General features: G+C 45.5%; 4 protein-coding genes across 15 annotated transcripts in view; 1 reads left to right on the top strand and 3 right to left on the bottom strand.

Moving 5' to 3' along the window:
• Window positions 1–11475, bottom strand: part of LOC310745954 (uncharacterized protein) — a 63251-nt gene extending 51776 nt beyond the window's left edge. The window contains exons 1-4 of one of the 2 annotated variants that reach the window (XM_083579317.1): window positions 11147–11241; window positions 8432–8922; window positions 8145–8226; window positions 7793–7875 (exon numbers count right to left, since the gene is read on the bottom strand). In XM_083579317.1, coding sequence (XP_083435443.1) covers window positions 7793–7875; window positions 8145–8226; window positions 8432–8845 — 579 coding nt within the window. In that variant the 5' untranslated portion in view covers window positions 8846–8922; window positions 11147–11241. Of the gene's footprint in view, window positions 1–7792; window positions 7876–8144; window positions 8227–8431; window positions 8923–11146 lie in introns of both variants that reach the window. The other variant, XM_083579309.1, reaches the window with a different exon arrangement.
• The window catches only part of LOC310745974 (uncharacterized protein), a 618230-nt gene that overhangs the window by 553599 nt on the left and 40011 nt on the right, over window positions 1–24620 (top strand). The window lies entirely within an intron of this gene.
• Window positions 1888–19042, bottom strand: LOC310746179 (uncharacterized protein). 2 transcript variants are annotated; one of them, XM_083580013.1, is made up of 2 exons: window positions 17923–19042; window positions 1888–5265 (listed from the first exon to the last, which is right to left on the bottom strand). In XM_083580013.1, the coding sequence occupies exon 2, from the start codon at window positions 5210–5212 to the stop codon at window positions 4310–4312; it is 903 nt and encodes a 300-aa protein (XP_083436139.1). In that variant the 5' UTR covers window positions 5213–5265; window positions 17923–19042; the 3' UTR covers window positions 1888–4309. The 2 variants fall into 2 exon arrangements, with proteins under 2 accessions (XP_083436139.1, XP_083436138.1); XM_083580012.1 differs by lacking the exon at window positions 17923–19042 and adding an exon at window positions 5383–5748.
• The window catches only part of LOC310746011 (uncharacterized protein), a 104746-nt gene continuing 93893 nt past the window's right edge, over window positions 13768–24620 (bottom strand). For 3 of the 10 annotated variants that reach the window (XM_083579565.1, XM_083579564.1, XM_083579561.1), the window contains exons 5-6: window positions 19055–19181; window positions 13768–17922 (exon numbers count right to left, since the gene is read on the bottom strand). In XM_083579565.1, the coding sequence (XP_083435691.1) occupies window positions 16388–17922; window positions 19055–19181 (1662 nt within the window). In that variant the 3' untranslated portion in view covers window positions 13768–16387. Of the gene's footprint in view, window positions 17923–19054; window positions 19182–20479; window positions 20563–20772; window positions 20849–21036; window positions 21536–22151; window positions 23159–24261; window positions 24400–24620 lie in introns of those variants that run through there. The other 7 variants (XR_014540470.1, XR_014540471.1, XM_083579566.1 and 4 more) reach the window with 7 other exon arrangements.

Raw genomic sequence — 24620 nt, 5'->3', positions numbered from 1 at the left:
GTGTTTTGGATCAGGTTAGCCATACTGATTTGTATGCTGTCGGTGGATTTTTGTCATCGTCTTGTTGGGCTGTGTATGTGATAAAAGGGAGCCATACCAGGGTGAAGGCGTCATCTTCTATTTGTCCCCATGTCAGTTTCAGTTTCAGTTTTCTAGTAAGGCTGTTTCCCAGACTATTTGGTACCATTGGTCCATGCTTACTCCTGACAGGTCTCTCCAGGATGATGTTTCTGGCTGCTGAAAGTAGGTGGGTTATGAGTTGTTTGTGGTGTAAATGGGCATTATTGTCTTGGAAAATGTTTAGTAGGGCCAATTCTGGGGTGGTTTCTAATACTTGCTTAGTTATTTTACATATTTCTCATATAGCTGTTGTCCAGAATAGTTGGATTTGGGGGCACTCCCACATGTGGAGGTATGTACCTGTGGAGGTGCACCCTCTCTAGCATTTTGGTGAGGTTCCTGGGTGTATTAGCACTAGTTTTCTTAGTGTTAGGTACCACCTGCAGGTGAGTTTCAGAGTGAGTTATTTTCTTTTCATTGATATGGAATTAAAGTGGGGTTTAGACCACATTCTGGTCCATTGAGTGGGGTTAATCTCATAGCCTATGTCCTCCCATTGTTTTTTGATTGCGTCCAGGGGGTTCGTAGGATTTTGGACTAGCATTTTGTATATTGAGGATACCATCCCTTTACCATGTCCCTTTGTTGTTAGGAGGAGGTTTTCAAAGGTTGTCAGGGGGCTAGTTGCTGCTGATTTTACTGCTGGATTGTTTAAGAGGGCATGTAATTGGTGTTGTGCTAACCAGGGCATTTGGGTGTCTTAGTTTGTCCTGTATTTCTTGTGTTGACAAAGGTTTGTTATTTTTACTGAAGTCTGTTAGGCGATACAGGCCTTTGGTTTGCCAGGTTTTGCGCTGCATGGTGGAATAATGGGTGGTACACCAGGGGAATTAGTGGGGATGGGGATAGTTTGCCTATTTCTGTTTTCCATGCTTTGAACATGGTCTGTGTGTACCTGTTAAGTGTTGTGGGAATTTTCCTTAGTTTGTTTGGGAGGAGAGGGTATGCTGTGGTGCAGCTATTTTCAATTGTGTCCCTCTCTAGGTGTATCCATTGTTTTGTCTCATCTTCTAGTATATATGGGATTATATGGCGTATTTGGTTGGCAATGTAATATGCTTCTATGTTGGGGATGCCCCATCCTTCGGAGGTGGGGAGGTGGATATTTGGGGCTTATTCTTGGTTTAGGAGACTGGGGAGTTGGGAGGGGGATAGATTTCCTCCTAGTTGTGGTTTACCTGTCCTTCCTTCTGGGCTTATACTGGTTTCTGCCTCTCCCCCTCCAAATAAATACCAATTGACCTCTACTTCACTTCCCTATCTTCTGTATCCCCACCTGCCTAGTCAGCTGTATTTTCCTGAGGGCGAGGAGTTGACCACCTAGTGGGGAAAGAGTTCTCATTGTGATTCAAAGTGAACTTCGGTTGTATTAATACTTAAATATGTTATAACATATATTCAGATTATTGGATTAATTTTTTAACATTAATTTTTATTTTCCCTATCTTACCAAAAAACAGTATTTAGAAGGCAATGAATGACTCATGATTCTTAAAAGCCTTTTCATGCTCTAATGCTTCACTGTAATCCCCTCCCTTGAAGCCCAGGAAGACACCTCTGCCACTCTAACACACTAGTCTACAGGCTCCTCAGATGACTGAGACATCCTGGGGGGAGATCCTCAGAGCCTGAAACTCCAGGTCCTAGATTACCAAACATTTTTGGGCCACAGCACCCCACTTCCTTCCCAGTGCCCCCTACCATATAAAAGCATTATTCAGAAGAGCTGTTTGCGCAACACACTAAGGAAGATAATAACACAATAAATTATAAACGGTAACAGTTGCATATTTAATCAAAATCAAATGCACATAGTTTAATTAGTACAACACAAAACCAATGAACTTGATTATGCAATGGAAGTTCTTCAAAGTCTGAGAGTTGTGTACACTGCCACACCTTTGCCTCTTAGTGCTCCCCAGGAAAAAACTCTTCAAGGGGCGGTATCACCCACTTTAGGGACCAAGAGGAAGCCAGTGGTTGCAGAGGAGGAACTGGTCCTTTAACTGTCCAGGTGGGGCATTCAGGGGATGGGGCCTCAAGTCAGCCAATAGCAAGCCAGATTCTTGGGTAACTCCAGGCCACTGATGAGATAACTGCTCTGCCTCTGCTGCAGGATTGCTAGCTGTGGTCTTGAAGCAGGCTCCTTTGTCCCTCTCCATGGTGCTGATTCTGCCTCCCCACCCCATCCTGACAGCTGAGGATCTGGGAGCTATGGAAGTCCTCTTGCTGGTGTGGTGGTCAATTTCCTATGGACAGAACATCCATGTACTACTCACAAGGCTTTTCATTCTTCCATTCTCAATTCTCCTCTTCAGCAGTGTGATGCAGCAGCAAAAATAGCTAATCCTATTCTTGGCTGCAAGGGATGCGGCTTGTGCTGTGGTGTAAACCACTGAGCCTAGGGCTTCCCAATCGGAAGGTTGGTGGTTCGAATCTCCACGACAGGGTGAGCTCCTGTTGCTCAGTCCCAGCTCCTGCCAACCTAGCAGTTTGAAAGCACGTCAAAGTGCATGTAGATAAATAGGTACTGCTCCAGCGGGAAGATAAACGGCATTTCCGTGCACTGCTCTGGTTTTCCCAGAAGCGGCTTAGTCATGCTGGCCACATAACCCAGAAAAACTGTCTGCAGACAAAAGTGAGATGAGCACCACAACCCCAGAGTCGTTCACGACTGGACTTAACTGTCAGGGGTCCTTTACCTTTACCTTTTATTCTAGGCTGCATCAATAGAAGCATTGTCCCCGGATTGAGGGAAGAAGTAGTCATGCTCTAATCTAACTTGGTCAGACTCCCCTAGAGTTCTGTGTCCAGTTTTGGGCACTACAATTTAAGAAGGATATTAAGCTAGAACATGTGACCAAGATGATCAAGGGCCACATGGAAGATGGAGCAAACTTGTTTTCACTGCTCCAGAGGGTAGGATCCAAATCAATGGCTTCCAGTTACAAGGAAGAAGGTTCGTACTAAACATCAGGCAGAACATTCTGATGGTGGACTCTCCTTCCTTGCAGGTTTTTAAGCAAGAGGTCAGATGACTATCTGTCATGCATGCTTCTTTTTTTTTACAATAATTTTTATTAGTTTTCAATTACACCAATTGAATGAAAGCTTCATCATAGCAATGCCAAATTATTATACAATTACTAATCCCAATCATTCAAATGCCAAATTATATCATTTTGGTGACCTCCTGCATACTAGAATTGATGGTTTGAAGATTTATTTTATTTCCGCGTTCCAAAATCTTATTCATCTCAATTACACCCCAGTTGAAATAACAATCCCTTCTACAACTGCAATATTAACAACATCCATTCGTGTTAACACATTATATGATTTATAAATCTGTAAGTGAAGCATTCCAACTATGTCCTTATTCCTCCTGTGTGTGTCAGTTATTCTGACTGTGTTCCTTCCTGTCCTTGTAAAATATTATATCTTTTCCCACCCGTTGCTGCTCTCCATCATGCCTTGGGTGGAGCTAATATCCCATTGTTGTTTCAGAAGTTCTCAATTTCTCCTTCCCATGATTCACTGATCTGCAACTTCGACAGCAAGTGATGTTATTTCATTCCATGGTCAAGCTTCTGCCTTGTAATCTCTCATGATTTAGAGCACATTTTATGGACCTTATCCTTAACTCTCAATAAATTGGATAGAAAGGTTCTATTCTCAAGTGAATCTCCTTTCTGAGTGTCTCCGTAAACCTGCTGATTAGAGTGTCCATTTCAGAATGTACACCTTTCTGACAGATAAATGACAAACTAGAACTACTTTTTATGTGTATGTGATTTTATACTAATTTATTTTGTTCTAAACTTTTCAATTTTGTAATTGGTGTTTTTATCCTGATACTGATCATTAATTGTGATAAAATTACTATTACTATTACTACTACTACTACTACTACTACTGGTGTGCACTCTTTGATGAGAAGTCAGACTTGCCTTCTGGGTGAAACTCCTTCCACATTCCAAGCACTGATATGGTTTCTCCCCTGTATGAATTCTTTGATGGGGAGTGAGACTTTCCTTCCAAGCGAAGCTCTTTCCACATTCCAAACACTGATATGGTTTGTCCTTGCTGTGAGTTCTTTGATGGGAACTGAGATGAGAGTACAGACTGAAGCTCTTTCCACATTCCAAGCACCGATATGGTTTCTCCCCTGTATGAATTCTTTGATGTGCTATGAGACTTTCCTTCTGGGTGAAGCTCTTTCCACATTCCAAGCAGTAATATGGTTTTCCCCCGTATGAATTATTTGATGGGATGTGAGACTTTCCTTCCAGGCAAAGCTCTTTCCACATTCCAAACACTGATATGGTTTCTCCCCTGTATGAATTTTTTGATGGAATGTGAGAGTTAATTTCTGGGCAAAGCTCTTCCCACATTCCAAACACTGAAATGGTTTCTCCCCTGTATGAACTCTTTGATGTGTCTTAAGCATAGCACTCTGACTGAAGCTCTTTCCACATTCCAAACACTGATATGGTTTCTCCCCTGTATGAATTCTTTGATGGGTTGTGAGATGGGCACTCTGACTGAAGCTCTTTCCACACTCTAGGCACTGATATGGTTTTTCCCCTGTATGAATTCTGTGATGGGTTGTGAGCTTGGCACTATGAAGGAACCTCTTTCCACATTCAAAGCACTGATATGGTTTCTCCCCTGTATGAAAACTTTGATGGGCTGTGAGACTTTCCTTCTGGGTGAAGCTCTTTCCACATTCCAAGCACTGATATGGTTTCTCCCCTGTATGAATTCTTTGATGGGAAGTGAGACTTTCCTTCCAAGCGAAGTTCTTACCACATTCCATGCACTGATATGGTTTTTCTCCGCTGTGAGTTCTTACGTGGGAACTGAGACGGGAATTCCGACTGAAGCTCTTTCCACATTCCAAGCACTGAAATGATTTCTTCCCTTTATGAATTCTTTGATGGGTCATGAGGCTTTTTTTCTTGGTAAAGCTTTTCCCACATTCCAAGCACTGATGGGATTCCTTCCCAAGGTGATTTATTTGGAGGGAAGTGGAATGGGAACTTTGACTAAATTTCCCTCTACACTCTGTATATTTACATCGTTTCTCCATTGTGTAGACAGTGTCCTGGTCTCCCTCGTTTTTAATTTCCAATTCATTACCACCTGCAACAAAGAGAGAAACAATCACAGCCTCAGGAAGAAATGCAACCCTCGATTATTGAACAACACTAATTAACAATACAGAGGAAGAACAGAAGGGAATTAAATGTAAGGTCTTACAACCGGCTTCACTGCTTTTGTCGACAGGCGTTAATAGGAACCTGAGTGTCAGGAATAAATCACATGGAATAAATGAAGTTAACTCTTTATGAGAACAAACAGGCTGCTCAGTAGTGTCAGGCCCAGTGAGCACAAGAACAATTCCCGTAGACTTTGCCACTATGAGGAAGTCGTGGCAACTTCAAGTCCCTGCCTTCCCCCAACTGACTAAGCCTCCTCTTCTCATGGGTCCTTCCCTTCTGTCAGCACAACTGTCTCTGCTCCTTCTTCTTCATACCTCTTCTAGTTCAGGGAGACGAAGGGGGAAGGGAGCTTATCACAGCAGGAGGGCGAGACACCCTGGCTTCAGCACCAGCCTGACTCGTCTGTGCCTCTTGGCCTCGCTCCTCTCCTGCTTCTGGACTTCTCTCTGCTACAGACTCCCCCTGCTGACTAAAACCTTTACTTCCTCAGCTTCCAATACCTCCTCCTCCCAATCTCATAGAATCATAGAGTTGGAATAGACCACAAGGGCCATCGAGTCCAACCCCCTGCCAAGCAGGAAACACCATCAGAGCACTCCTGACATATGGTTGTCAAGCCTCTGCTTAAAGACCTCCAAAGAAGGAGACTCCACCACACTCCTTGGCAGCAAATTCCACTGTCGAACAGCTCTTACTGTCAGGAAGTTCTTCCTAATGTTTAGGTGGAATCTTCTTTCTTGTAGTTTGGATCCATTGCTCCGTGTCCGCTTCTCTGGAGCAGCAGAAAACAACCTTTCTCCCTCCTCTATGTGACATCCTTTAATATCTTTGAACATGGCTATCATATCACCCCTTAACCTCCTCTTCTCCAGGCTAAACATGCCCAGCTCCCTTAGCCGTTCCTCATAAGGCATCGTTTCCAGGCCTTTGACCATTTTGGTTGCCCTCCTCTGGACACGTTCCTGTTTGTCAGTGTCCTTCTTGAACTGTGGTGCCCAGAACTGGACACAATACTCCAGGTGAGGTCTGACCAGAGCAGAATACAGTGGCACTATTACTTCCCTTGATCTAGATGCTATACTCCTATTGATACAGCCCAGAATTGCATTGGCTTTTTTAGCTGCCGCATCACACTGTTGGCTCATGTCAAGTTTGTGGTCAACCGAGACTCCTAGATCCTTTTCACATGTACTGCTCTCAAGCCAGGTGTCACCCATCTTGTATTTGTGCCTCTCATTTTTTTTGCCCAAGTGCAATACTTTACATTTCTCCCTGTTAAAATTCATCATGTTTGTTTCTCTTCCTCCTCTCCCTCTGACAACTCATGATGTCCCACCAGCACTCCCCGGGCTCTGAGCCTTATTCCCTTGGGAGTTTCCCACCTGGTTCCTCCCACCATTCCTCTACATCCAGCCAGCCTATGACAGTGGGATTTGAAAACCCCGGTTCCATTCCGTAAAAGATTTTGTTCTGCTGAATCATGGAATTCACACCCTACCAATGTCAGTCATCTCTTTTGTCTATGAAAACCTGACAGAAGCTTCTTCAAATTCCATAACATCCCTGAAGGTCCAGGTAGTTCAGACCAGCTCAACCATGGCTTTAAAAGGGGAAACTGGAGGAAGAATATTCAGAGACAGAAGAGCAGATAGCCCTCCATTCAGGGTTCACTGTGAGGGTGTCAGAATCGCAGGTGCTGTAGGTGGTGCTGTTGAGCTCCATCAAAATATTGGAGGTCCATCATATATAGATACGTACTGAATTTCAAAACAGACATCATGATTCAACAGGGAGCCTTACTGAGAGAGTTCATGATCCCACAGTTCTCCTCCATGACTTCCTTATGCAGAGCTTTCTGGTTGGGATCCAGCAAAGCCCACTCCTCATCTGTGAAACGAACAGCTACATCTTCAAAGCACACTGGACCCTAAAAGAAGAGAGAAGTCTTCCTCTTAGACGGCCAACACATTATCTACAACAGAGTGCTCTGCTGCTTTCTGCCTGTTCATTGCTGTTCTGTTTTAATGGGATTGTTTTGATGTACATTTTAATTATGGATGCACATTTTAAGGTCTTAATGGAATTGGTTTGTTGTGTATTTTAATGATGGGTATTCATCTTTGTGTAAATGGGTGCAGGGAGGGGAAGGAGAGGGAAAGCCCTATAGTGCAAGCAATGGGACTTGTGAGGTGAATTGTGGCCACTCCTTTTATGGTTTATCAACTGTTTAGAAGCGTATCTTAGCATAAAATGTTGAATTTGTAAATAAAACTGCAACAACTGATAAATAATACTAGCATCATTCAGAAAGCTAGTGAACGTGACGTGATTGTTAATCATTCTACGACATAAACCTTCTGGAATGGCATTTTAAGCCTTTTTTAAGGGCAGTTATGACAGAAGTCAAGAGCAGGAGCTTCTTTGCCTGCAATGCTCCTTCTCCCTACCTGATCTGGTTCCAGAGCTGATGTTTCTCCTCTGCCTCCAGGCAAAGATGGAAGAAGAGGTCTTGGCAGCATCATTCTGTCACCTGTGAGAGACAAAGGGAAGTGGCAGGCCATTATCACATGTGTTTCTTAGAGCTGAAGCAGTGCACCTCTAACTACAGATGGGCCTCTGATAAAGTCTCACCTACTGAGTAAATTTTGACATCTGTATTTTAGCTACATAGAAATGCATGTCCACAACTTAAGGCTCTTGGCCTTAAGCATCTGCCCCCAAAAGATGAAAAGAACCCACAGGTTAGTTTCCAAATCCACAGAATGTGACCAAATGGAGAAAAAACTCCTTCCTCCTTACCCATTGGTCTCTCTCTCCAGAGCAACAGAATCCCCTTTGCCTCAGTGGAATCCAGGTCCATTTCTGGAAACAGATTCTTTTCCTGAAAAAGCAACAAGGATTCAGAACAGTGAATGTGGATAAATATTAGAAAAGGTATGGGAGGGGCAAACACTTCAGGGTATCAGAGATCATTCCTAGGATGCATCCCCCCCCCAAAAAAGGTCGAGCCATTATGAAAGAATTTTGGGATACTCTCCCTCCTGTTTGGAGCCCCTTGGGAATATCCAGTAGACAGTCTCTCTCACCTGCTGCTCTGCCTGCTTCCTCTCCTCTGCCTGACTCAGGAGGAATCCTTCAGCCAGGGCCACCGCCTGGGAACTGGTCTCCGCTCCACATTCCCTCACCCAGATCTCCATCTCTGGTGGAAGAACAGCCAGGAACTGCTCCAAGATCACCAGGTCCAGCATCTCAGCTTTTGTGTGCCTTTCTGGCTTCAGCCACTGACGGAAAAGGAGGTAGAGGCGACTGCAAACCTCTCGAGGTCCTTTGGCCTCCTGGTAACAGAACTGCCTGAACTGCTGGCTCTGCACATCTGAGCGGAGAATGTCCTCCTCACCCAGGATCTTCTGCATGGAGCTTTCCCAGAATCCCTCACTGCTCCCAGTTTTGATGACATGGCCTCTTCCTGCTTCTGGGCCATCTGAGTCTTGCTCATCCATCTGGGCTCTCAGGAAGCCTCCAAGATATTAGAAGGAAGCCCTTGTTCGTCTGTCCTAAGCAGAGGCGTCTGCAAATCCTACAAAGCAAATACATTGTTCTGTTATGAAACAGATATATGGCCACAGGAATGACAAAGTTCCCTGAGCAAGCGTGGATGAGTCTTGCTAAGAACCAGGGCTGGGCTGGACTACAGCCCAGACTCTGAACTGCCTTCAAAAAGGGAGAAGGAGAAGTCAGCATCTAGTCCTCCTAGAAGAAAAGTTACTATACAAAATGTGCAGGAAACCTTGGAAATTTCTATTGGATGAAGCCCTCTTCAGCCACAACAGGTTCTGCACCCTTCCTGCCTTTGACTTCCTCCCCAAAGAACTCTCTTCCTTGTCTCCTGAGAAGAGACAGAAGCCAGCCAACCTGCCTACTTTGGGGTCCTCTAGGGTTGCTCTCCCTCCCCCCCCCCAATTCAGGGTCTATTTCTTTCCTGCTTCTGCCTCAGTTTCTAGCGTTTGGATTCTCCAATGTTCTCAAGACACACTACTGGGGTGGAGTCCCTTTTTCTTAGGTCTGAGGGCCAAAGAACAGTGCTAAAAAGCGAGTATAGAAGGGCTCACATTCCTGCTGTGTCTGTAAGCACCCCTCTTCAGCTGCTTCCCCTTTTTCTGGTTTTGTTTAAACATATTCCTCAGACACTGACCTCTAATAATGAACCATATGTTGTAGATATTCCCATAAACATAGTGTGCTATTTCTATGAAATACAAATGACAAGAGAAGACTCGGTCAGTTTATCTGTAATGACATCAGTGTCGTCGCCCAGGATCTTATTATTATTATTATCATTACCTCTGCCAAGTTTTAAGTACTGAGATTATTTTATGATAATTATTTCCGTAATGTATTTTTGTTTCTGTCTGTCCTTCGATGCAATGGCCTGTTGGCTATGCAAATAAAGTCTATTCTATCTATTAAAAGTTTTTAAGTGTAACCCTGGTCATAACTAAGTAAATGAACAGAAACCAAGTTAATTCTTTTACCTCCTATGGTAGAAACCTGAACTTCCAACTGAAGTGCAACAAGTGAGCTTTTAGCAACTGAAGTTTAAGAAAAGCTGTGCATATACTACAGTGACATCTTTATATTTAGTTTAAGTAAGAAGTTAAGGAGAACACACCTCCTGACCCAAATTAGTTTCAAAAACTTTTTTTTTTGTAAATAAAACTGTTCTTGTTCGTTCAGCTCCTTCCTAAGACTCTAAATCACCAAGCTTTCCCTCACACAAGATAATCACAAGGTAAAAAGGTAAAGGACCCCTGACAGTTAAGTCCAGTCGTGAACGACTCTGGGGTTGCGGCGCTCATCTCACTTTACAGGCTGAGGGAGCCGGCATACAGCATCCGGGTCATGTGGCCAGCATGACTAAGCCGCTTCTGGTGAACCAGAGCAGCGCAGAGAAACGCCGTTTACCTTCCCGCCGGAGCGGTACCTATTTATCTACTTGTACTTGACGTGCTAGGTGGGCAGGAGCAGGGACTGAGCAATGGGAGCTCACCCCGTTGCAGGGATTCGAACCGCCGACCTTCTGATCGGCAAGCATTGGGCTCTGTGGTTTAGACCACAGCGCCACCCGCGTCCCCACTCACAAGTTACAAGGTACACTAACAAGGTCTCTAGTTAGACATGTCTAGTCTGACAGAAGCATGCACTCATTCATCTTTCTGTCTCACAGATGGCAGAGTGATTCTGGCAAGACCGCCTCATCTATCTTTTCTTGGTGGCAGAGGAGAAGTCGCGGCTGTGGAACCAGATGAGTTGGGGAGAAGGAGCATGGGGGGGGAGAGACTGGGGGGTCTAATTGGCGTACCATGAGGTGGGTCTGCTATATTTAATGGGGGGCAGTTAGCGGGGTGAATCTGCTACACATGGAAAAAAGACAAAGCCTAACAGAATCATATAAATGCAGAAGCAGTACGAAAAGTAATCAAAATAACATCCAGGATAACACATAAAGCCTCAAGCATGAGATAAAATAGCCTCAAGTTACACCCAGAGCCTCAAGAAACAGCCATGGTGTGGCTGGAATCTGCAGAGTTTGTGGCACCACAAAGCGGTGAGTAGCGTTTGCTATAAAGAACAGGGTTGCAGCCCTCCTGCAAAACCACCCGCCCCCCGGCTTGGCAGAGAGCAAGGAGGGGGTGCAGGACCCTGGGGGGCACGCAGGATCTGAACACGGCCCCCCTGCACCCTCGCCTGCAGCCCTGGGACCCCCTTCTCCCCCAAAGGGAGGAAAGAGAGAGGAGACTCACCCGATTGCAGCAGGAGCCACCCAGGCAGCCAAGCTTGCAAAGGAGACACACAAAACATCCACGCCCCGCTTGCAGGAAGTGACTTGGGAGGGAGGGAGGGAGGGAGGGAGGGGCTTTGGATCGGGAGGACCTGGTCCCCTCCCCCCCTTTCTTTCTGTCCTCTCTAGGAATCCGGTTCGGTTCCGAGTCACCCTGGCAAAGCCAAGCGCCCCAAGCTCGCCCTTCCCTCTGCAAAGCAGGCGCCCAGGAGGAGCCCCGTGCGTTGCGCACATCCAGGGATGCTGTATCCTGGCTGGGCGCTGAGCTGCTCCCTCCCTTGGCAAAAAAAACCGAGGAAAAGCTGGCAGGGGAGAAGACACAACCCGCGCCCTCCGCCCTTGGCTAGACATTGCGATCTACTCCCCCTTCCTTTCAAACCCATGCTCCAAATGTTTCTAAGTACACTTCGTTTGTATTTCCTTTTTGTTCGTGTGTGTGTGTGTGTGTGTGTATAATTATCAGATTAATTTTTTTAATTTGTTTTTATTTCCCCCATCATACAAAAACCCAGCATTTAGCAGGGTAATTAATGACTCATGATTCTTAAGAGACTTTTCAATGCTCTGCTTCAAATTTAAGTCTTAAAACATGATAGGCAAGAACGCTAAATGACGAAACAACACACGTTTTTACCAGGTATCTCACAGGTAAGCCGCAGAAAACAAGGAGGTTGGTCAAGTTTAATGACAAGGTTCAACGATTTGCTGTTTGTAATGCAATGAGTATTTGTCTATGGATGTCTCTGTTTACTGAATCTAACATAAAGAACAGTAGAGGGGGGGTAAATTATCAGGGTCTGGGGCACCTGCACAGGAGCACCTGGGAAAGATTAGTAGGTGCCATGGCACCCGCATGTGCCCAGTTGGTGACCCCCTACAGCACTCGGTTGAACACAAGCCAATTTCTCACGCAATGAATGTAAAAAGTTCCTCTCCAGCAGGAGTCCTTTGGTCAAAAGTCTTTGCTCAGGCTACAGCTCAGACGTAAATTTTGCGCTCACACTGAAGAGTTATCGGAGTTGAAATAATGCCCCTGCGTGAGAGATACCCTACCCCTGTTCATGAAGTATCAATCATTGTTTGGAAGCTGCTAAATAATTTCCATTCTCGTTTTCTTGTGCCAAGGAGTTTCCTCAAGCTAAGCACGGGTATCAGTTCTGTAGGTAGAGTGATCCAGATTCCCCAGGATAGGTAGAAATGCCAGTGCAAAGACTCTAATGGGACAAGGCTTTTTAGCTTATATATTCTTCCCCTTTTCCAGGAATCCTCAGAGGCAGAGTATTCCATTAATGGCAGCCCAGAAACAAATTCATTCCCGGACCCATCCCATGAGAAGCCAGAGTCTCAGGAGCCTATATCTCTTTCCTTGAAGCCCAGAAAGACACCACTGCCACCTCAATCCACTGGTCTACAGGCTCTTCAGAGGACTGAGAGACTCTGGGGAGAAATCCTGAGCCTGAAACTCCAGATCCTAGGTCACCAAACATTTTTCGACCACTGCCCCCCAGTCCTCCTCAGTGCCCCCTACCATATAAAAGCATTATTCAGAAGAGCTGTTTGCGCAACACACTAAGGAAGATAATAACACAATAAATTCTAAACGGTAACAGTTGCATATTTACTCAAAATCAAATGTTTAATTAGTACAACACAAAACCAATGAACTTGACCATGCAGTGGAAGTTCTTCAAAGTCTGAGAGTTTTGTACACTGCCACACCTTTGCTTCTTAGCGCCCCCCAGGAAAAAACCCCTTCATGGGGCAGTATCACCCACTTTAGGGACCAAGAGGAAGCCAGTGGTTGCAAAGGAGGAACCGGTCCTTTAACTGCCCAGGTGTGGCATTCAGGGGGTGGGGCCTCAAGCCAGCCAATAGCAAGCCAGATTCTTGGGTAACTCCAGACCACTGCTGAGACAACCCTCCCTGTGGAACCCCCTCCCACTAGATGTCAGGGAGATTCATTGGTAACTCCAGGCCACTGATGAGATAACTGCTCTGCCTCAGCTGCAGGATTGCTAGCTGTGGTCTTGAAGCAGGCTCCTTTGTCCCTCTCCATGGTGCTGATTCTGCCTCCCCACCCCATCCTGACAGCTGAGGATCTGGGCGCTATGGAAGTCCTCTTGCTGGTGCGGTCATCAATTTCCCATGGACAGAACACCCATGTACCCCTCACAAGGCTTTTCCTTCATCCACTCTCACTTCTCTTCAGCAGTGTGATGCAGCAGCAAAAATAGCTAATCCTATTCTAGGCTGCATCAATAGAAGCATTGTCCCCGGATTGAGGGAAGAAATAGTCATGCTCTAATCTAACTTGGTCAGACTCCCCTAGAGTTCTGTGTCCAGTTTTGGGCACTACAATTTAAGGATATTGGCAAGCTAGAACATGTGACCAAGATGATCAAGGGCCACATGGAAGATGGAGCAAGCTTGTTTTCACTGCTCCAGAGGGTAGGATTCAAATCAATGGCTTCCAGTTACAAGGAAGAAGGTTCGTACTAAACATCAGGCAGAACATTCTGATGGTGGACTCTCCTTCCTTGCGGGTTTTTAAGCAACAGGTTGGATGACTATCGTCATGCATGCTTTTTTTCTTACAGTAATTTTTATTAGTTTTCAATTACACTAATTCAATGAAAGCCTCATTATAACAATGCCAAATTATAATACAATTACTTATCCCAATCATTCAAATGCCAAATTATATCATTTAGGTGAGCTCCCGCATACTAGAATTGATGGTTTGATGATTTACTTTATTTCTGCGTTCCAAAATCTTATTCATCTCAATTACGCCCCAGTTGAAATAACAATCCCTTCTACAACTGCAATATTAACAACATCCATTCGTGTTAAATATGAAATTATTTATAAAGCTGTAAGTGAAGCATTCCAACTATGTCCTCCTGTGTGTGTCAATTATTCTGTCCGTGTTCCTTCCTGTCCTTGTAAAATATTACATCTATCTTTTCCCACCCGTTGCTGCTCTCCATCATGCCTTGGGAGGAGCTAATATCCCATTGTTGTTTCAGAAGTTCTCCATTTCTCCGTCCTGTGATTCACTGTTCTGCAACTTTGACAGCAGCTGCAAAAATCACACTGTTTCAGTAAATATCCTGTTTCGCCTTTTTTCTCTCAGCCTGGGAGGGAGAGTGATCTGACAAACTTCAAATAGCTCAGTAATGAACCTTCCTTGGCAAGTCCACAGATTCCTTTCATCTCTCCATTCAGCCAAAAATAAGCAAATATATTTCCAATTAAATTAAATTCCAAGTCTTTTTAGCATTCAGTCCACAAATAATAGAGAATAGGGAAGTCAGCTCTAAATTTCCATCATAAACCTTCTGCTGAATAGAGCTTTCCTTTTTCCTTCTTTCTTTATAACACACACAGTTCCACTTGGTATTATACTCCATAACTGCAATCCAGCTTCACCTATATATACCTAATTGAACTAGCATTTCAGGGAGGGTTGCCAAATCATATCTGTAAAAAATGAAACTTTATTTAAATACCATAGACTCCCCTCCCTTCACACCGTCGTTTACACTGATTGAAGTCTTCTTTCAAGTTCAGACCTTAACAACCTTGCAGCTGATTCAATTGCACAGTTTATGATTACATCTCTTCTCGCACGCACCTGTACTTTAGTCCAAATTAAACACTATTTAACAGGAGAACCTCTGCTTCCTAATGGCGGCATAGGAGGGTTATTGGCAGGCGAAGTTCTTTTGCACTCCCGGCCTCCCGCATTCCATGCCGGAGCAAGAGCCATGTACATAGATGAACTGTGAGTGGAGCCTGTTCCCCCTGTCCCTGGGGGGAATTTGCAAGGATAATTACCCTCAATCATCCTTATTTTTCCTTCAATAACAATCTCCCGCTGTCGTGGGAGCTGCCTCCATTAAGGCAGAGCAGCACCAGAAGCCATCTGCCATGCATGCTTTAGTTGAAACTCCAGCACTGCAGTGGGTTAGACTAGATGGCCCCTGTAGCCCCTTCCCACTGTGTTTCTATGATTCTCCTGGTATGCAATCTTTAAGTGGGATTCTCCTCTAGGAGAATTCTCCTCAAATTCTCCTCTAGGGCATATTTATTCTTAATTGGGTCCTCTGGTTCCCAGCAGCTGATCAAATCTTCTTGAGACGATTTGCTTAAGCTCCTTTATGTTCTCCTCTTTAGAGTCCTTTTATATTTCTGGGATCTGGCTGCTTTAAAGTAAAGAATTAGTGGTGATAAAATCAGGTTGTTAAAGGACTCATAGTGGGAAAATTCCTTTGGAAATCAACATAGGCTTTGTGCGATGTAGCAGTGAGGGAATTTTGGGAGGTCCTAAAGGATAGTAAGACTCACTGAGCTTGATTGTAGTAGTTTGGAGGATCCACGTTGATTAAGTCTATATGACCACTTGATCCCCTGATAAAGTCCTCATATGTCTCTTGGCCAGTTGAACTGTAGTCCATGATAGGACCCAGCATATACCGTATTTTTCCATGTGTAAGGCACCACCATATATAAGACAACCCCTGTTTTTTTTACCCAAAATTAAAATGTACTATGCACTATCCATGTATAAGACGACTCCTTATTTTAAACTTGAAAAATTATAGTCTTATACATGGAAAAATACAGTAGTAAGGCAAATCTTATTCAACAGATGCACTAAGTGATGTTATTCTTTCATTCCACTGTCAAGCTTCTGCCTTGTAAACTCTCGTGATTTAGAGCTCATTTCCTGAACCTTATCTTTGGCTCTCAATGAGTTGGGTAGAAAAGGTTTTATTGATGTCTTATGACTTATCAAGTCAATCTCCTTTCTGAGTGTCTCTGTAAACCTGATTAGAGTGACCATTTCGGAATGAACTTCTTTCTGACAGATAAATGACAAACGAGAACTTTCTATTTGTACAGTGGTACCACGGGTTACATACGCCTCAGGTTACATACACTGCTAACCCAGAAATAGTACCTCAGGTTAAGAACTTTGCTTCAGGATGAGAACAGAAATCGTGATCCGGCGGCGCAGCAGCAGCAGGAGGCCCCATTAGCTAAAGTGGTGCTGCAGGTTAAGAACAGTTTAGGTTAAGAACGGACCTCTGGAACGATTTAAGTACTTAACCTGAGGTACCACTGTATGTGATTTTATACTATTCTATTTTGTTCTACTCAACTTTGTTCTAAACTATTCAATCTTGTAATTGGTGTTTTAATCTTGATACTGGTCACTGACCGTTATAAAATGACTACTGCTACCACTACTGGTATGCATTCTTAGATGCGAAGTTAGAGTTTCCTTCCAGGTGAAGCTCTTTCCACATTCCAAGCACTGATATGGTTTTTCCCCTGTATGAATTCTCTGATGGGGAGTGAGACTTTCCTTCCGGGTGAAGCTTTTTCCACATTCCAAGCACTGATATGGTTTCTCACCTGTATGAATTCTGTTATGGGCTGTGAGATGGGGCTTCTGACTAAAGCTCTTTCCACATTCTAAGCACTGATATGGCTTCTCACCTGTGTGAATTCTTTGATGGAAAGTGAGAGTTAATCTCTGGGTGAAGCTCTTTCCACATTCCAAGCACTGATATGGTTTTTCCCCTGTATGAATTCTTTGATGGTTCGTGAGACTTTCCTTCTGGGTGAAGCTCTTTCCACATTCCAGGCAATGATATGGTTTCTCTCCTGTATGAATTCTTTGATGGGCTGTGAGATTGGTCCTCTGACTAAAGCTCTTTCCACATTCTAAGCACTGATATGGTTTCTCCCCTGTATGAATTCTTTGATGGAAACTAAGAGTTAATTTCTGACTGAAGTTCTTTCCGCATTCCAAACACTGAAATGGCTTCTCCCCTGTATGAACTCTTTGATGTGTCTTAAGGATAGCATTCTGACTAAAGTTCTTTCCACATTCCAAACACTGAAATGGTTTCTCCCCTGTATGAATTCTTTGATGCGACTTAAAATTGGATCTCTGATTGTAGCTCTTTCCACATTCCAAACACTGATATGGTTTCTCCCCTGTATGAATTCTCTGATGGGAAGTGAGACTTTCTTTCCGACTGAAGCTCTTTCCACATTCCAAGCACCGATATGGTTTCTCCCCTTTATGAATTTTTATATGAGATCTGAGACTCTTTTTCTGGGTAAAGTTTTTCCCACATTCCAAACACTGATATGGTTTCTCCCCTTTATGACTTCTTTGATGGGTGGTGAGATGGGCACTCTGACTGAAACTCTTCCCACATTCCAAACATTGATATGGTTTCTCCCCCGTATGAATTCTTTGATGGGTGGTGAGACTTTCCTTCCAGGCGAAGCTCTTTCCACATTCCATGCACTGATATGGTTTCTCCCCTGTATGAATTCTTTGATGGGAAGTGAGACTTTCCTTCCAGGCGAAGTTCTTACCACATTCCATGCACTGATATGGTTTCTCCCCTGTATGAATTCTTTGATGGGTGGTGAGACTTTCCTTCCAGGCGAAGCTCTTTCCACATTCAAGGCACTTATATGGTTTCTCCCCTGTATGAATTCTTTGATGGGTCATGAGACTTTCTTTCTGCGTGAAGCTCTTTCCACATTCTAAGCACTGATAGGATTTCTTCCCGAAGGGATTTATTTGAAGGGAAGTGGAATGGGAGCTTTGACTAAAGTTCCCTCTACACTCTGTATATTTATATCGCTTCTCCATTGTGTAGACATTGTCCTGGTCTCCCTCGTTTTTAATTTCAAATTCATTACCACCTGCAACAAAGAGAGAAACACATCACAGACTCAGGAAGAAATGCAACCCTCGATTATTGAACAATGCTAATTAATTCTTGGGACAAAGGAAGAACAGAAGGGAATTAAATGTAAGGTCTTATAACCAGCTTCACTGCTTTTGTCGACAGGCGTTAATAGGAACCTGAGTGTCAGGAATAAATCACATGGAATAAATGAAGTTAACTCTTTATGAGAACAAACAGGCTGCTCAGTAGTGTCAGGCCCAGTGAGCACAAGAACAATTCCCGTAGACTTTGCCACTATGAGGAAGTCGTGGCAACTTCAAGTCCCTTCCTTCCCCCAACTGACTAAGCCTCCTCTTCTCATGGGTCCTTCCCTTCTGTCAGCACAACTGTCTCTGCTCCTTCTTCTTCATACCTCTTCTAGTTCAGGGAGACGAAGGGGGAAGGGAGCTTATCACAGCAGGAGGGCGAGACACCCTGGCTTCAGCACCAGCCTGACTCGTCTGTGCCTCTTGGCCTCCCTCTTCTTCAGCTTCTCCTTCCGGACTCCTCTCTGCCACAGACTCCCCCTGCTCACTAAAACCTGTTACTTCCTCAGCTTCCAACACCTCCTCCTCCCAATCTCTTCCTCCTTTCCCTCTGACAACTCATGCTTGTCCCACCAGCACTCCCCAGGCTCTGAGCCTTATTCCCGTGGGGATTTCCCACCTGGTTCCTCCCACCATTCCTCTACATCCAGCCAGCCCATGACAGTGGGATTTGAAAAGCCCGGTTCCATTCCGGAACAGATTTTGTTCTGCTGAATCATGGAATTCACACCATACCAATGTCAGTCATCTCTTTTGTCAATGAAAAACGGACAGAAGCAAAAACAGAAATCCTGACAGAAGCCTCTTCAAATTCCATAACAACCCTGAAGGCCCAGATAGTTCAGACCAGCCCAACCATGACTTTAAAAGGGAAAACTGGAGGAAGAATATTCAAAGACAGAAGAACAGATAGCCCTCCATTCAGGGTTCACTGTGAGGGTGTCAGAATCGCAGATGCTGTAGGTGGTGCTGTTGAGCTCCATCAAAATATTGGAGGTCCATCATATATAGATACGTATTGAATTTCAAAACACATCATGATTCAACAGGGAGACTTACTGAGAGAGTTCATGATCCCACAGTTCTCCTCCATGACTTCCTTATGCAGAGCTTTCTGGTTGGGATCCAGCAAAGCCCACTCCTCATCTGTGAAACGAACAGCTACATCTTCAAAGCACACTGGACCCTAAAAGAAGAGAGAAGTCTTCCTCTTAGACAGCCAACAGATTATCTACAACAGAGTGCTCTGCTGCTTTCTGCCTGTTCATTGCTGTTCTGTTTTAATGGGATTGTTTTGATGTCCTTTTTTATTATGGATGCACATTTTAAGGTCTTAACGGAATTGGTTTGTTGTGTATTTTAATGATGGGTATTCATCTTTGTGTAAATGGATGGAACTTCATCTGGTATTCTTCAGATCATTCTCTCTGCTCAACACTCCCCCCTTTCCTCTCCCCGTCTACTGTTCTGGAGTGGGAAAACCTTCCCCATGCCCTAAAGAACCAAGTACTTGCAGATCAAGCTATGTCATGCAAGGGACTGTATCCAGAGAGGACTCATAAATGTCTCCTACATGGCAGGGAAAGAAATTCCTGCTGATTTGTTGTCTAAAGTTGTTAACAGAGAACAACTGGATGTATATGTACATAGATTGCTGATGTACTAGATATTGCAATGGTTATCATGAAACAGCGGAGGATGTTAGTGTTTCACTCCTCCCATTGCAAAGATCATCTGATTCTATTGTTTACTTTCTGTTCTGTGAGAAAGGAAGCCTGTCTGTGTGACTTCCGTCTCTGGTACTATTGTACTTTTTCTTTCTGCTCTGTCTTGTGACAAGACTGGATGTCTGTATGAGGGCTGCTCCTCTCATACGTGTTTGTTATGTTCTTTAATCTGTAATTAGTAGAAATAAAGTAGGTATGCCCAGATACCTCCTCTCCTCCGTCTACGCTGCTTTTACTCTGCTAGACCGGGTGTTCACAAGAGAGCAGCTGTGAGTCCCAGAACACCAGGACCTCTTCCCAGGAATGCTGCGTAGCTCTTCCAGTTGCCGGAGGAGGTCATAGGCCTGCAGGAGTGTTCTATTAAAGCCAACTTCAGGGGTGCAGGGGGCCACAAGGAGGGGAAGGAGGGGGAAAGCCCTATAATGCAACTGATGGGACTTGTGAGGTGAATTCTGGCCACGGTTTAATGGTTTGTCAATTGTTTAGAAGCTTATCTTAGCATTAAAAGTTAAATTGATAAATAAAACTGCAACGACTGATAAATAATACTAGCATCCTTCAGAAGGCTGGTGAACGTGAGGTGGTTGTTCATAATTCTCTGCACATAAACCTTCTGGAATGGCCTTTACAGCCTTTGTTAAGGACAATTTTGACAGAAGTCAAGAGCAGGAGCCTCTTTGCCCGCAATCAGGAGGAGAGAGAACCCTTGGTGCCCCATCTCTAAACCTCTTTCCCCACAATCCTTCATTCTCCTTACCTGATTTGGTTCCAGAGCTGCTGTTTCTCCTCTGCCTCCATGCAAAGATGGATGAGGAGGTCTTCCTGGCATCATTCTGTTACCTGTGAGAGGCAGAAGTAAGTGGCCGGCCATTAGCGTATGCTTTTCTTAGCGGTGAAGCAGTGCATCTCTAACTACAGATGGGCCTCAGAAAAGGTCTCACCTACTGAATGAATTTTGACATTTGAGCTCCTGGCCCCAAGTGTCCTTCCCCAAAAGATGAAAAGAACCCACAGGTTAGTTTCAAAATCCACAGAATGTGACCTCCTTACCCAGTGGTCTTTCTTTGGTGTCCAATGGAGTCTTCTCTTCCTCAGTGGAATATGGGTCCATTTCTGCAAACAGATCCTTTTCATGAAAAAGCAACAAGGATTGAAAACAGAGAATGGAGAGAAAGAATAGAAAAGGAATGGGAGATGCATTTTAGGGTATCAGATATCATTCCTTGGGTGCTTTCCAAAAAAAGGTTGGGGAGTTTCAGGATACTCTCTCTCATGTTCAGAGCCCAAGAGTATCCAGAGGACAGTCTCTCTCACCTGCTGCTCTGCCTGCTTCCTCTCTTCTGTCTGACTCAGGAGGAAACCTTCGGCCAGGGCCACCGCCTGGGAACTGGTCTCTGCTCCACATTCCCTCACCCAGCTCTCCATCTCTGGTGGAAGGACAGCCAGGAACTGCTCCAAGATCACCAGGTCCAGCATCTCGGCTTTCGTGTGCCTTTCTGGCTTCAGCCACCGACGGTCAAGGTGGTGGAATCGGCTGCAAACCTCTCGAGGCCCTTTGGCCTCCTGGGAGCAGAACTGCCTGAACTTTTTTCTCTGCGCATCTGAGCTGAAGGTGTCCTCCTCACCCAGGATCTTCTGCACAGAGTTTTCCCACAATCCTTCACTGCTCCCAGTGTTGATGGTATGGCCTCTTCCTGCTTCTGGGCCAGCTGAGTCTTGCTCACCCATCTGGGCTCTCAGGAAGCCTCCAAGAGATCAGAAGAAAGCTCTTGTTCTTCTGCCCAGTTCCGTCTGTCCTAAGTGTCTACAAATCCTACAAAGCAAATACATTGTTCTGTTATGAAATAGATACATGGCCACAGGAATGACAAAGTTCCCTGAGCAAGCGTGGATGAGTCTTGCTAAGAACCAGGGCTGGGCTGGACTACAGCCCAGACTCTGAACTGCCTTCAAAAAGGGAGAAGGAGAAGTCAGCATCTAGTCCTCCTAGAAGAAAAGTTACTATACAAAATGTGCAGCAAACCTTGGAAATTTCTATTGGATGAAGCCCTCTTCAGCCACAGCAGGTTCTGCACCCTTCCTGCCCTTTGACTTCCTCCCCAAAGAACTCTCTTCCTTGTCTCCTGAGAAGAGACAGAAGCCAGCCAACCTGCCTACTTTGGGGTCCTCTAGGGTTGCTCTCCCTCCCCCCCCCCAATTCAGGGTCTATTTCTTTCCTGCTTCTGCCTCAGTTTCTAGCGTTTGGATTCTCCAATGTTCTCAAGACACACTACTGGGGTGGAGTCCCTTTTTCTTAGGTCTGAGGGCCAAAGAACAGTGCTAAAAAGCAAGTATAGAAGGGCTCACATTCCTACTGTGTCTGTAAGCACCCCTCTTCAGCTGCTTCCCCTTTTTCTGGTTTTGTTTAAACATATTCCTCAGACACTGACCTCTAATAATGAACCATATGTTGTAGATATTCCCATAAACATAGTGTGCTATTTCTATGGAATACAAATGACAAGAGAAGACTCGGTCAGTTTATCTGTAACCTTTCTTTTTCCTAGTTTTCTCCTTTTGCTTCATCCCATGAGGTATTTTCCCTCAGAGCCAGAGCAGAGTGTGGGGGTGCAGTGCCTCCGAGGTTCCAGCAGAGGGCAGGAGCCTCTCTCTCTCTCTGATTGGCTGCCAGCCCTTTTGGAGGGAAAATCCGAGGAGCCCTTTCTGAGGGAGAGAGTTGGGCAGGGCCTGATCTGAGAGGGGAGGTGCGGATTTTATTATTATTTTATAACAATAGTAATTATTATTATTCAGAGAGGCTCTGTCTGAGGGAAGAATCTCTATAGCCAGAAGAAGGAGTCTCACAGCTTAGATAGGAAGAAGACCCAGTGGAAGGTCTGGGGAGAGTATGGAGGCAGGATTTAATCTGGAGGGCTGAGTCTGAGGCAGGAGAGGGAGAAGCTGTGGGAAGATGAACTAAACCAGGGTCTCCTTCCAGTCAGGAGGGGAGAGATCTGCTAGGAAAGGAAGAGCCCCAAACCAAGAACAAGGGCTGAGGGGATCCCCTGGGTCTGTGGGAAATCCCTCAGGAGAGGGATGGCTAAGAGAGAGGCGGACCGGCGAAAAATGCCCCTCGCTCAGGAACCAAAGTATTAGGCTGAGAAGGAAGGTGTGTTGTATTAAAAGTAACTGTAACCCCAGTCATAACTAGGTAAAAGAACGAGAGGGAAGGAACAGAAACCAAGTTAAGCCTTTTACCTCCTATTGTAGAACCATTTCTATCACAAACCAAGAACTCAGACACTGCCTGACCTCTAATAATGAACTATATGTTGCAGATATTCCCATAAAGCTATTGCACTATTTTTGTGATACACAAATGAGAAGACTTGGACAATTTCTTTGTATCCTTTATTATTCCCATGATCCTTGTTATAAAACTCCATTAAAAGTTATTCCAAAAAGACAACACACACTCCCAGCCCCTCCCCCCCCGCACTGCATTTGTAAAGCAGGATGAGACCCCTTTAAAGAGTCCACAGAACCACAGGAACCGTAGTTTGTAAAGGGTGCTGAGCGCTGCCAGGAGAGGCAACCCGTCCTCCTTGCCAGGGAACTCAGGAAGTATAGCTGGTGGGAAGAGGGTCTCCCAGTAACTCTCAGCCCTGGGGGGGGGGCTGCCCCTTTCACCCCAGCACAGCTTTGCTTCCTTCCCAGCAGGGCCTCTCCTGCTGTCTTGGATTCCTCGGGTGGGGAGACCTCTGGTGGTTCTCTGTTCAGGGCTTCCTGGTCCGTCTCAGAAGATCCTTTGGACACCTGAGAGGCTGCATGTCTGAACGGGCGCACCTGGGTCAGCCAGGAGTCTGGATAAGTTCCCTGCCTGATGAACGGGGGGTGGGGAAAGCTTTCCTTCTAACTGGAGGACAAGGGAGGGTTCGCTTGTATCTGGGTCACTGAAATGGATGCAGAAAATCAGTTTCTTCCAAAAGCGCCTGGATCTGGTCAGCGACCACTTACTCAAGAACTTTGCTCAGGAAAGGGAGATTAGCCACTGGCCGGGAGTTAGTTAGGATCTCGGAATCCAGAGAATTCACCCCGCCTCCTCCAAGCAGGAAGAGACCCCCCCCCCACTCCTGGAGGGAGGCACTGACCCCTCCCTGGCCCAGCCAGCCCCTCCTCCCTGCTCTTTCTCATCCTCCCAGAGGGGCTCAGACTGATCCCAGCACTTAGTCCGCATCCTCCAGCCTGACTGACGGAGACTCAACAGGACTAGACTGGGCTCTGGACACCCAGGAGACTCCTCTGCTATTGCAGCAAACTCAAGGCTGGGCGGATGAAAGCCATTGTTTCCCCACAAAGCGGTGAGCAGCCTTTGCATAAAGGAAGAACAGGGTTGCAGCCCTCCTGCAAAACCACCCGCCCCCCGGCTTGGCAGAGAGCAAGGAGGGGGTGCAGGACCCTGGGGGGCATGCATGATCTGAACACGGCCCCCCTGCATCCTCGCCTGCAGCCCTGGGACCCCCTTCTCCCCCAAAGGGAGGAAAGAGAGAGGAGACTCACCCGATTGCAGCAGGAGCCACCCAGGCAGCCAAGCTTGCAAAGGAGACACACAAAACATCCACGCCCCGCTTGCAGGAAGTGACTTGGGAGGGAGGGAGGGAAGGAGGGAGGGGCTTTGGATCGGGAGGACCTGGTCCCCTCCCCCCCTTTCTTTCTGTCCTCTCTAGGAATCCGGGTCGGTTCCGAGTCACCCTGGCAAAGCCAAGCGCCCCAAGCTCGCCCTTCCCTCTGCAAAGCAGGCGCCCAGGAGGAGCCCCGTGCGTTGCGCACATCCAGGGATGCTGTATCCTGGCTGGGCGCTGAGCTGCTCCCTCCCTTGGCAAAAAAACCGAGGAAAAGCTGGCAGGGGAGAAGACACA

Source organism: Podarcis filfolensis (assembly GCF_964270895.1).
Source record: "Podarcis filfolensis genome assembly, chromosome: 12".
Classification (NCBI taxonomy): domain Eukaryota; kingdom Metazoa; phylum Chordata; class Lepidosauria; order Squamata; family Lacertidae; genus Podarcis; species Podarcis filfolensis.
This window is presented reverse-complemented; position numbering and strand designations above follow the sequence as displayed.

Coding starts and splice junctions, on each gene's coding strand:
- LOC310746179 (XM_083580013.1), bottom strand. CDS start 5,212: ATGGAGAAACGATGTAAATATACAGAGTGTAGAGGGAAATTTAGTCAA.